Genomic DNA, 13,515 nt, shown 5'->3' with positions numbered 1-13,515 from the left:
TGCAACGACTTCAAACTGAAAGTTGCTATTTATAGCTTCCCAATAACAACTTCCAGGTTCACTCCCCAGTCAGTGCAATGTCCACTGATCTGGGTAGGTTCAGTGTAACATTTTGGATTTTTCTTTGAAGAATTCTTCAATTCTTCTTTGCATTCAATGCAAAAAAAGCTATTGCTGTGAACAGAATTAAATCTACAAGTGAAATTTTCAACTTTCCATGCCATTGAGGTAAAGGATTTTATCCAATTTAATCACAATTGTAAAGAACCAGATGCACTTTCTTCCCCCAACACACTCCCCTCCACTCCAAATGGTGGAATATAATATAGCAAGATCACGGTGGCTCAGTGGTTAGCACTGCTGCCTCACAGCACCAGGAACCTGGGTTCAATTCCCACCTCGGGCAACTGTCTGTGCGGAGTTTGCACATTCTCCCAGTGTCTGCGTGGGTTTCCTCCGGGTGCTCCGGTTTCCACCCACAGTCCAAAGATGTGCATGTTATGTGACTTGGCCATGCTAAATTGCTCTTAGTGTTAGGTGAAGGGGTAAATGTAGGGGAATGGGTCTGGGTGGGTTGCTCTTCGGAGGGTCGGTGTGGACTTGTTTTGCCGAAGGGCCTGTTTCCACACTGTAGGAACCTAATCTAATCTAATTTGTTCAGGTCACAGAGATAACAATATAGCAAATAACCAAATGCACAATACTTAGATTGGCTTGCAACAAAATAATAATACAGTAGCGCCTCGACTTACGAACTTAATCCGTTCCGGCACCCAGTTCGTGAACTGAATCAATTTTTCCCATTGTTCGGATAGCGTAAGAATACTTGGACGGCTGCTCACAGCGCATGCGCCAAACATGAACTGAATGAGATCACGCGAGGTCTGAGAGCTTTTGCGTTCAACAAGCGCATAGCAAAGCAGAACAATGAAACCACGTGGTCGCACACGGGCTTTTTGCGTTCGTAGCTTGAATTTTGTACGTACGTTGAAGCAAAATTTTACGTACAATCCTGTTCATAAACCGATTTGTATGTGAACGGAGTCGTTCGTATGTCGAGGTGCTACTGTACGCAGAATCCTATTACTTCTCAAAGTATTCAATTATCTGTTTGACTAATATAAGATGGCTGCACAGCAGGTACTCACGCTGCCACAATGTGGAATTAGACAGATGAACAAAACTGAGGAAAAGGAAATGTATTCAAAGGTATGCTAAAACATCAACACAAAACAGCAGAGTGTCTACTGACATCCATGTCAGCCAATGCATTAGCCTAAGAGTTAGAGGCAAGGTTGAGGGGGCAACTTGACTGTACCAAATAATTTCTTTTACAACACACACAATTTATAGTATCTCTACTACCAAAACTACATAATTTCTCCAGCTAAATGCCATAAATGGAGGATATTTACGAAGATAGCAGTGCAGTCTCCAGGTGCAGTTGTCGGGAAACTGTCTAATTGTCTCCATTCTGGACTGTTATTTGCAGCCCAAAGGAATTCCATGGTTATCCCTTATAACTGAAAATATCATTCAAATAGATGGTATTTCAAGTATGGCCGATTTCATTTATCATTTCCTATCTGATGTGTAAATCAAATAACTTCTTGTTTTCACATCTACAACTGACTGATAGCACTTGACTGTTTGATCAGCAAAAGAAAATTTACACGTTAAACAGTGCCATCATATTAAGTAATTTCTAGTGTTTTTGATTCGAAGTACAAGCAAACAACATCAATGTGAATAAGATAGTAGGATCCCTTCTAGAGCCATGAATGCTTGATTGCGAGAAACAAAATTTTGTGAGAACTCTTGCAAAGACTGAATTGCTACCATTTATTTCAGCACCGCAAAAATTGAGAGAGAGAACATTTGGTCATAGTTACTACTTAGCATTCTACAATAAGCTCATAGAATGTGCTTATTTACTGGTTGAGTGTCAAGGGCTGGTGAAATACAAAGTTGATGGAAAATTGAGATGTAAGGTTCTCTGAGCACTGAATTTCCATGCATTACTAAATGAGGAATCAGGATAGACAAGTTTACATATGGAGCTTCCATTAGATTATACTTACATTTCAAGTTCAATAGATCCTTTGCTATATCCTCGTTTCACATAAAGACCAACCTGCTCAACAAATTAAAAGATGTAAAATTTTAGTAAAGCCATTAGAAATTAATATGAAAATAGACTCAAACAATTAAGAAATAAATTCATTGGATTTAAGTTTACTAATTGCCAATATGAATGAAAAGAACATAATGTTGAAGTGCGAAACAGCTCAGATTACATCTTCCAAATGAGGAGACAGTGGGTCAAAGATCTAATCATCCTAATTATGTTAGATTTGAAACACACAAGATAATTTCCATTCTCAAAAATTAGTCAGAGACTAAAGAAGTCAAACCATTTAATTCTTCATATTGATCACCATCACTTTTATAAGAGAGTATAAGACAAACTTCACGATTAGTCTGTAATGTCATAATAACACATTCCACTTATCTCTTCACAATTCAACACTCTTCAGGCTGCCAAGCAAAGCAAAAGTCAAAATATGACACTTATGTAAACTATACCTAGAACTAATCATCATTTTAAACAGTGAAATTTGGAATTGTGAATATAATATAGTGACAGATTCAAGAAAATAAGGAAGGGAAAAGAAATAATGAATTAAGAAATAAATAAAATAGTAGGAAAAGGTGAAAAATAAACATTCTCTTTCTATATCTTTAGTAGTTAAAATATAATTGAATATAACTCCATGCTTGTTGGACTTTACCATGCCAAAGAGATTGTTTCACAATACCCCAATTAAGACATCACATCATTAATAGGAATGATGTACACAAAAAAGTTAAATGTCAAGTTTAGTGGTTATATATAAAGCAACTACAGAAAATTTATACCAATACATTTGAATTACAAATCTCTTGACAGGCATTATGATAACAGATCATAACCCCCAATCATCTATGGATGAAAGGCACAGTGGTAGTGTCCAAACCTCTGAGCCAGGCTACCTGGGTTCAAGTCCCACTTGCTCCAGCAAGATGTAATAACATCTCTGTAATAGGTCGGTAAGAAAATATTTTATAATAAAAACTTAATTACAATGTGATTTTTAATAGAAGGAACACAATGAAAAAGTGATTGAAAGTATAAATTCTGAGCAATGTCATTCATTGCCTGGACTGTCTGGAAAGCCTGTGTAGCATAACTCAGCCTTGAGGGAGACCATATAATGTTAGTCTGGCAAATGTCACAGAAGTTTCAAACAGAAGAACTTCAAAGGAATAAACGAAATGCAAACTGAACTGCAGGGGATTGTGAATATGACTGAAGTACAAAAAGCAAGAAAGACTTGTCTGTACTTTTCTTGTGGAAGAATAGTGAGGGGTGCGTGTGCTAGCAGACTGTACTATGAGGGTCACAGTGAATAAATCCCTAATTATCCCGATGCTATAGGTAAATAGAAAGTAAGTTTTTCTCTCTCTATATATATATACCGGAAGCGAGAAAACAAATGAAACTGCCTTCAAAAAGAAATAAAATACTGGCATTTCAGCTGATCTGCAAAGCTAAGCGATCAATTGCTTGTCTACTGACATCACACAATATAAAGACACAATGTCTCAGTCTATTCTTTTTATGGAACTCGGACTGATCTGTATACATTTTTTAAAACTTTCATTTTCTTTGGACTTAATCTCACTTCTAATGTGTATTGAAATCCTACCATGCTTAGTAACTAATAAACTCATTTTTCATTAACTCAAGAAAGCCTCATTAAGTTAGTTTCTCTTAACATGTAAACTTATTTGGCTGACAGAAAAGCATCCAGAAGGAAAGGGATCATTTCTAAATTAACTTTGATGCAACCAAGTAGGCAGGTGAACAAAGAAGGGAACCATTATATCCCTTCTCACCCGGGAACTTGACAATTTGGAGTATCAAGCCTACACCTGTAAGAAATTGTGGAACCTTGCCCAGAAACTCATTGGAACACAAATTATCACTACAGTCAAGGTTCTGGAAGAGTGCAGCATCTTGGATGACAAGCTGACTAATGCATTTAGCTGTGTACAATCTGTCCTGATATAACGTGATAGTTCTGTTGAGCGATCCAGTGTTATAAGACATTCATATAATAACGGCACCATTTAAACCAATGGGACCAGAATTGTATTATAACCAATAGAGATAAGGAAAGTTTGCATTCTACAAGTGGTTTAAATTCTTCAATCGTGTTATAGTCAATTTGCAGTGAAGCAGTGTGCAATATAGCAGAACCCATTATGTGTAAACATTGGACATTGCTGACCAATTTGCAGATGATGACAGTGAGTGCTGTTAGCTTCACCACTATATCGATTTCAAAATTCTGTAATATTGCAAACCTGCACAACCAGGAGTGTCTTATTTGAAAGATGACAGAAAATTCCCCCTTTTTTAAACGATAGTGCCCACGTGGGAGAGCAGATTAATATCTCATCTAAAAATGGCACCTCACTGGTGCTGTATTTTAGCGTCAACTTGGATTATGTGCTTCAATTGCAGAAATGAATTTTGAACTCATGATCCACAGGGTCCCTACTGACACTCCAGCAACAGCTGAGAAAGCAGAAGAAATACGCCACAAGGAATCTTTTTATAACTTAGTTCTCCAATTTATGAAACTTGCTGTAAAATCAAGTCAGATTTATTACATAAAATATCATTACCTTGTCTCCTCTGCCAATAAATGATGTTTTTCCTGCCAATCCCAGACAAATTGCACAGATGATGCTGGACTTTCCAGTGCCATTGGCACCCACTATCATGTTCAAATTGGCCCCAGGGTGAATTTCACAGGAATCATAAGTTCTGAAAATCAACATATCAATATTCATGTATTTATTTCAGATTTCCACAATCTGCATTACTTTACATTTAATCTAGTGAAATTCACTACAGTAACTTCAGTAATTCTGGCAGCATTCATATCAGGTTACTACTCCAGATGAGGAAGCTGCACTCTTCATTTGCTTTTGCACCTGATAAAGGATCTCATGAGGTTAATTGAAAAATTGTTAAGGTAAGAAAATTCTAGCAGTTTAAAAATGTGCAAGAACAGAATCTCAACTCGTGTTATTGGAAAGCACAACAAACATGCACACTTTAACGTCTTCCAAATTTGAAATTTCTCTGTTGCCCTTTAGACACTTCCAGTGACCTTAATGCATAGCAGTGGAATATCTGGAAAACAACAACTTTTCCAATGGAAACCATATTTTGTATTTTAACAGTTTTAACCATGAAATCAGTCAGTGTTTTCACATACTCAATTTTGTCCTCACAATATCCAGTTTCCAAATGAATCATAATTAAAAATTCAACAATACAAGTTCCACTGTGGCTGATCAATCATCTAAACACCACTGAGCCCTCGCCATTACAATTAAATAATGTACCATCTTTCACTGCAAACTTTTTGTTTACAGCTTGCATTAAGTATAAATACACATTATTCAGAAAACCACATGGCTCAATGCTAAGTTTTTAAGTAACATAACATATGGCATTTTTTTTTTATTTCTTCAGCTATTAACAGGGCAATTATTTAATTAAATAGATAAGATTCCAGGAGGACTCATGGTTTCAGTCTGAAATTCTTTTAGCAACTTGAATTACAAATGCAAAGAAAACAATTTTTAACTTTGGATATTTATTCAAATCTGATCAACTGATTTACTTGTCCATCACTTTTTCTGTAACTGTGATTCCAACTGATTACTGTAATTTTTTTTAATTGTACAGTTGGTTCAATCATTTGGAAACATTCATTCCACTTGGTGTCTAATGTCTATTTATTTTTTAAGAAAGAGGAAGATATCCCTCAATTTAACTGACCTACAACTAAGGAACTGATTCACATAAATAGCAAGGCTAAAATTTGGAAATTCACTTGCAGCAATTAAGTACTCAAATCTCAAATAAAGTGCAAAGGCAAGAATTAACTCAACCAATTTATGCAATGCTAAAATGACCACTGTCCATCTCTGGAGCAAATTGCTGACACAAATATGAGAGTCAATATTTATGTTTATTGGAAACTGTGCAAACAGTCAGGCACCATAGCGGCAGTCCAGGAATCAACTACAGACCTACAGAATTTTGTGCACTATTACGCCTCCCACCCCTGTTGTACTCTCTTCCATCAGGCAAAAGATACAAATGTTTGAAAACAAGTACCTAAAGATTTGAGAACAGTTTCTTCCCCACTGTTATCACTGTTTTGAATGGACCGCTCATCTTTCTCTGCAGCTTAACACTATATTCTGCAATCTGTTCTATCACACTGATGTACTTATAAGAGGTATGATTTGTCTGGATAGCATGGAAAACAATACTTTTCACTGTATCTTGGTACATGTGAGAACAATGAATCAACTAAAACTATGAATTCAGTCCCTTTAATGATCCAGACAAGGTTAGAACAATTCAATAGCATGTCTAAAATTATTACTATTAAATGTTGGAGACGCATTTAGATGTCTTATTGATGACAAACTATCAAATTAAAAGAAACATTTTACACCTTATCACTTCCTTAGACTGAAAATACGTCACAGCAAGCTTTTGTTTTAAAATGCAGAATCACAAGTGAGAATAAACTCAGTAGTCACAGCATCTGCCTCAGTTTTATTATTTTTCATAACTGCAGTCATTCAGTGCATGTGCATAAAATAAAACCTTTCAAGAGTGAATTATACAATTGTCACAAGCAATTCACTATGAAACACTGAGATATTGGTATCTACTAAATTAATGGTGCTATATAAATAGAAGCTGTTTTTATTACTTTTATTGAAAGGTCAAGACCACAGACATAGACAACATTCTGCTGTACTATTGAAGAATCCCACTCCAGAATAAGCTAAGTCTCTCGCCACTGGCATCTACCCAGAAAGGTGGAAAATAGCCCAGGAACAAATCTAATCTGGTCAACTGACCCCATCAGTCTACCATCAATCAGTGGAAAAGTGATGAAGGGTGCCATTAACACTGTTATTACCAATGCTCAGTTTGTGATCCTCCAGAACCTTTGAGCTCCAGACCCATTACAGGTTTGTGAAAACTTGCAAAACAAACCAAATTCTAGAATTGAGTGTAATTCAATTAATAGGTTAATAATTGGCAAATAGCATTCACATCACACATATGCCAAAAACAAAATGACAATTGCCAACAGGACAAAACAAGAAAGATTCAAACTTCTCCAATCTCCAACAATTAGATTGACTTATTAACAAGAAACTCAACTTGACTAGTTATATTAATAGTGTGGCAAAAAAGACAGGTCAGAGGCTGGGAACCTTGTGGCATGTATTTCACCTCCTGACTCTTTACATACAGCCTGTCCATCATCAATGGGCACACATCAGGACTGTGAGGCTTGACACCATACAGGAAATAACAGCCAAGCTTGACTGATGCCCCAATTACCACCTTAAAAATTCACTCTTTCCATCACTCGAACGTAGCTGTAGCTGTAGTGTACCACTAACAACTTGCACAAGTGCTTTCAAGAGCATCTTGCAAACATGTCACTTCTACCACCTCAAAAGACAAGAAAAATAGATGCAATGGAACACAATCAAGCTACAGATTTCCTTCCAAGCCACACATCATCCCAGCTTGAAACTACAGGTATATCGCAGCTACTTCACTCTTGCTAGATTTAAATTTTAGAACTCCCTTAACAGGGAAATTAGTGTACCTACACCCTATAGGTCGCACTAGTTCAAGCTGGTGGTTTACCAGTTCCTCCTCAAAAGTAACCAATGATGGGCGATAAACACTAGCTTTGCCAGTCAATAGACATTATTAAATCTAGGATGTGATGTTTATTTATTAGAAACAAAACCAAAAACAAAAAACAGAAATTACTGGTAAAAGGATTCTGATGAAGGGTCAGAGACCCAAAACATTCTCTCCATAGATGCTGCCACACCTGCTGAGTTTTTCCAGCAATTCCTGTTTTTGGTTCTGATTTCTAGCTAGTTTATTAACCAGGTTATCATGCAGGTATAGGGGTCATTGGGAACTTTGAAGTCTTGCTTCTACTTTTAAACTGGTTAGAATTACTATATAAAGTACAAGGTGGTAAATGAAGAAAGTTGCTCTTCTACATTTTGACAAAGGAAAAACAGACAGAATTGGAGAATATAGTTCTGGAATTAAAACTAAATATAATTACCTACTTTCAGTAAATCAGTGACTCGAATGAAAAGGCCAATTATGCCATCTACTGGTTATAACTGATGCACTAGAATAGTTATATAACCAAGTAAGCTGGCTTACTGTTACAAAACAGAAAACATTTATTTTACAGCAACAGATCATTTCGCCCAAGTCTTCTATTTAGAATCTTCGCAAAGGCATCCTTCCATTTAGTTCAGTTAATCCAGTCAACCCATCTAAGATATTGCTCTCTCATCTGTGCTTGTCTAACATTCACTTAAATACATACATACTGCTCACCTCAATGGAATACCATAGTGTTACACTATGATACACTCTCATCAATCTTTGAGTAAACAAGTTTGTTATGAATTCTTTACCAAATTTACTTGTGATCCTCATACTCCAGGTTCCTAGTTTTCATCTCCGTCATAAGTTAGGTTAGGACTATATTCACTGGAATTTACAAGAATGGGGAGTGATCTTAGAAACCTAGAAAATTCTAAAAGGACTAGACAGGATAACACCAAAGAGGATGTTTCCGATGACTGAGGAGTGCAGAACCAGGAGTCACAGTCCAAGAATACAGGTTACATCATTTATGGCTGAGAAGAAGAGAAGAGAAATTTATTCACCCAGAGTAGTGAGCTTGTGGAATTCTCTGCACAGAAAGTAGTTGAGGCCAAAACACAATGTTTTCAAGAGGAGTTATATATGGCTCTTAGGATGAAAGTGATCAAAGCGCACAGGCAGAAAGCAGGAATATGATTAGATGATCAGCCATGATCATATTGAATGGCTGTGCAGACTCAAAGGGCTAAATGGCCTACTCCTGCTCATTTTTCTGTTTTCTAAGCAGAAACATCTTCTCGACATATATGACCTCAAACATTTTTAAAATGTTAAAATGATTTTGTCTGATCAACCAGGTGCCTTCTACTCCAGAGAAATATTTCAGCTCTCTAGTGGCCTGAGAGCTTGTATGGCCTAGTCTATTAGACTGTCCACAAATAATGCAATAATGTTCAAACTAAATGTAACTTGTATGAATTGTTAGAATTTTTTGGGACTTGTAGATATGACTAACACAAGTTTAATTACCCTGGGCAATTTTAACATCTTGTCTGAATGATGGTACTCCCAACACCAAGGTACCAGCATAGCCCCTGGAAAAGGGTTTGAACCCACACTTACTATTTCAGAGGTAACACAGCTTCTACTGAGTCAATGCTAAGATGATTAACTCTTAAAGAGATCAGAGAGGGGAGAACTGGTCCTTCATTAGACAAATATATTGAAGGTACCAGAGGTTGCTGTCAGTTTTACACAGTAATGGCAATGAATGTTAGAAGTTTTGCATTATAACAGTTACCAATTCCAAGCCGTTAAATCCTTGAAACCAAATACTTCCCAGTATGATTCAATTTTGCAAGTACATACAAGTGGAAGGTTTTATTTGGAAAGATGAGGAAAAAAAATAAATCCAGCTTTCTGTAATTTTCAATAAGTGTAAATGATAAAAGTAACTGTAAATAAATAAGTTCCAATAACTGCAGTTATATAGCATCTTTAACATAGAAACATAGCTCAAGATTCATCATAAGGAGCTAATCAAACAACAATGGACACTTAGCCAAACAAAAACAATGGGAATGGTGAACAAGAGCTCAGTCAAGGCAAGTTTTAGTTTATTTTGGAGCAAATTAAAAATAAATTTAGGAAGAGATAAATACTTACAATATAGTAGCTGCCCCTTTAACCTTGAAATAAAAAATACAAGGTGGTACGATGGCTCAGTGGTTAGCACTGTTCCCTCAAAACGCCAGGGTCCCAGGTTCGATTCTAGCCTTGGGCGACTGTCTGTGTGGAGTTTGCACATTCTCCAAGTCTCTGCGTGGGTTCCCTCCGGGTACTCCAGTTTCCTCCCACATTCCAAAGATGTGTAGGTCAGGTGAATTGGCCATGCTAAATTGACCATAGTTGCTCGGTGCATTAGTCAGAGAGGGGGGGGGTGGGTTACTCTTCAGCGGGTCGGTGTGGACTTGTTGGGCCTTAGGGCCTGTGCCCACACTGTAGGGAACCTAATCTAACCTAAAATTAGGTAGCTGTCTTTCAGAAAATTATTTTGGAGATACAGTGTGCATAATATAAGACATGAGCTGGAGTTAATTCCAACATGCTCAGGTAGAACAGTTGAGTATACACCTATAATCCTCAAAGTTTTCTACTGCTAAAGATTTTTGCTAACCTATCTGTTGGTAAATAATAAATAGCAATTTATTGTCATTCAAAATATCAAGCCTCGCCTCGGATTGAAAAAGGTGATCATGAGTATTCTCTGCCATTTCTTATCCTAATGTAGTGTCAGGTTTCACTATAGAAGAGACAGACGTGGAGCCTCTAACATCATCTCTTCACATAACCAATGCAATTTAGAGCAAATATTAGGATTTTCTTGTTTGAGTGGCATAGTTTATGGATTATGCATTGTTTTAGTCACAACTTCCTTTTTGGCAAATTTATTTTAAAATAATTTCCTAATATGATTATGTAAGACAGCAAAATTTGAAATTACAAAGAATCAATAAGGTGAACCCCCACTAATAATTATTCAGCAAAGCTAGAGAAACATCAAAGGAGAAATTCAAGGATACCCGCAGGGTTACAGAAAAGAGGGCTAAGGTTGGTCGTGAAAGACCAACGAAATCAAATGGCTAATTTCTACTATGTAATGCTACATGTAATCATAGATATGCTATGTAATTCCATGCACATATACCTATAATATTCTCAATCATATTTCTCTTCCATTCTCGCGCTGGACACTTGCTGCTCTGCTTTCACTCACAAAAACACATGCTGAAGGCATGGCAAAAGACAAAGAAAATGCATGCAGCTACACATTTTTCTAGCTGTATGGTGTAGATAGGGCGGCACGGTGCCTCACAGCACCAAGGACCCGGCTTCAATTCCCACCTTGGGTGACTGTGTGGAGTGTGCACATTCTCCCAGTGTCTGCATGGATTTCCTCTGGGTGCTCTGGTTTCCTCCCACAATCCAAAAATGTGCAGGTTAGGTGATTGGCCATGCTGAATTGCCCATAGTGTTAGGTACGTTAGTCAGGGGTAAATGGGTCTGGATGGGTTGCTCTTTGGAGGGTCGGTGTGGACTTGTTGGGCCGAAGGGCCTGTTTCCACACCGTAGCGAATCTAATCAAATAATTAAATGTCACCATAGTTGTAAAACTAAACCTAGTTAGAAACAGAAATTAGTATAAGCTTCAAACGAATTCAGTGGAAAGACAAAGGTTGCAGGGAGCAGGCATCATAATATTTGAATAATATTTTTCCATGGAACAATTGTAAGGAGGAAGTTCAACACAAAATATGCAAAAGAATTCTGAACAGTCATATCAGATCTGAAACATTAATCTCTCTAAACAAACTTACACTATTCTACTGAAGTACAACTGAAATGCTAGGAAAAGTATTTACCTTTCAATTAAGTACTTATACGAAATGTCAATGTTTGTTTTTCTTTATACAAGATGCTGTTAAATTATGTGTATTTCTGACACTTGTTATAATCTAGATTTCCAGTATTCATTTCTTTCTATATTGTAGATCATCTTTGTACTGAGTCAGACAGAAGGAAACACAGAACTTGGAAAGAGTTCAAAATTAGAATAAAGGAGCATTCCTCAAGCTCTATGTCCTTTCTTCATCATCCCAATTCTCCTCCCTTGACCACAGTAGCTTCAGAATATAGTGATTTTCTTGTACTTTTTTCAATTTTGTATTGTAAGATCCTACACTGGCTGCAGAAGACCAACAGCCAGTCGCGTTTGTGCTCTTTCTCTGCAAGGGTAATTTACCTAATACCACTAGCCCTGCCTTTATCTCACAGACCTTTAAACACTACTGATAATTATATCCATTCCTCAAGACTGGGGAGCTTTGTAGAACAGTAGCTTAGTCCACAACTGTGATCCTGAGCCTCCAGTCACCATTCAATTTCAATTCTCTGCCCAACACCAAAACAAACTTACACTATTCTACTGAAGTACAACTGAAATGCTAGGAAAAGTATTTACCTTTCAATTAAGTACTTAATAGCCTTCCAGGATCACACCCAAATTCCACAATTTTAACAGACATCGCTGCTTTTTTCAGATTGCATCTGTTGGTAATAGTCATTCACACTTCCTTCCAGATTTCTTTACCTGTCCATCATCATTTCACTTTGTCATTTAATCATGCAACCTAACAGACCTTATCTTTTGTTTTTGCTTCCACTCCCCCTTTCTTATCTCTCCAGTCATTTAAAACTGGTTTCATCTTTAGGTTTTTCCAATTATGAAATAAAATTCAGCCAAAAGTGTAACTACTAATGGTTCCCCTCAGATGTTGACTAACTTAAGTGCTTTAGCATTTACCTCAAATTTACAGTTTGATACCAGAACAAAGTATTCTCTCCAATTTGCCTAATCCAAGGTGAAGTCTGCACTTGTTATTGTCTAAATTCTCCTTCAATTGAGTGGAGCGAGTAGAGAAATCACTAAATATAATCAATCTCTCCAGGATTAATTTGACTCTGAAAGGAACCATCTGGCCGCTTTTGTGATTTTGTAATCTGATCGCCGAGCCAGGTTGTGAACAGGCTTGACGCATTTAAAAAACACCTGCACTGAAGGTGAACGCATTGGCAGGCTTTTTAAATGAAATAAAAAATGAGGCACTTCTTTAAACCGACATGTAGCAAGAATCTTTTCATGACACTTCACACACTCGGAGACACATTTCAGGGGAAGCGAAATAGAGGGATGATGGAAACTTGGAGAAGACTCGTGTAAAAACATGAACTCCACCATGGATCAGTTTGACCTAACGATTTATTTCTGTACTGCAAATTCTATGTAATGCTTTGGGCGATGCTACTCTCTTATGTCTTAGTCTGAATATTATTATTTTATTCCTGATGAAGGGCTTTTGCCCGAAACGTCGATTTCGCTGCTCCTCGGATGCTGCCTGAACTGCTGTGCTCTTCCAGCATCACTAATCCAGAATCTGGTTTCCAGCATCTGCAGTCATTGTTTTTACCCCTCTGAATATTATTAAAGCATAGTCTATGCAGCTGGGTTCCCTCCCACTCAGTTCAGGAAACAGAAGTAACTGAAGTTTGTTTATAAAATCCACCGTCAGGGTGAGCCCCAGTGCGGGCTGAACCCGGAGGGAGTCTCACCTTACTCAGGGGTTAGGAAACGACTGAACCTCTCTGAC

The 13,515-nt window shown here is 37.2% G+C and overlaps 1 protein-coding gene across 2 annotated transcripts in view; it reads right to left on the bottom strand.

Annotated features, from left to right (window-relative positions):
* Nucleotides 1-13,515, bottom strand: part of smc5 (structural maintenance of chromosomes 5) — a 65,484-nt gene that overhangs the window by 51,549 nt on the left and 420 nt on the right. For both annotated transcript variants that reach the window (XR_006315499.2, XM_043716602.2), the window contains exons 2-3: nt 4,735-4,876; nt 2,082-2,134 (exon numbers count right to left, since the gene is read on the bottom strand). Coding sequence is in view for 1 of the 2 variants with exons in the window: in XM_043716602.2 (XP_043572537.2) it covers nt 2,082-2,134; nt 4,735-4,876 (195 nt within the window). In the remaining variant the exon portion in view is untranslated. The remainder of the gene's footprint in view (nt 1-2,081; nt 2,135-4,734; nt 4,877-13,515) is intronic.

Source organism: Chiloscyllium plagiosum, unplaced genomic scaffold (genome assembly GCF_037043375.1).
Source record: "Chiloscyllium plagiosum isolate Xiang-an unplaced genomic scaffold, Cpla_swu_hap1 HiC_scaffold_2, whole genome shotgun sequence".
In the NCBI taxonomy this organism is placed as follows: Eukaryota; Metazoa; Chordata; class Chondrichthyes; order Orectolobiformes; family Hemiscylliidae; genus Chiloscyllium; species Chiloscyllium plagiosum.
Note: the sequence above shows the minus strand (reverse complement) of the source record. Positions and strands in the feature narration are given on the sequence as shown.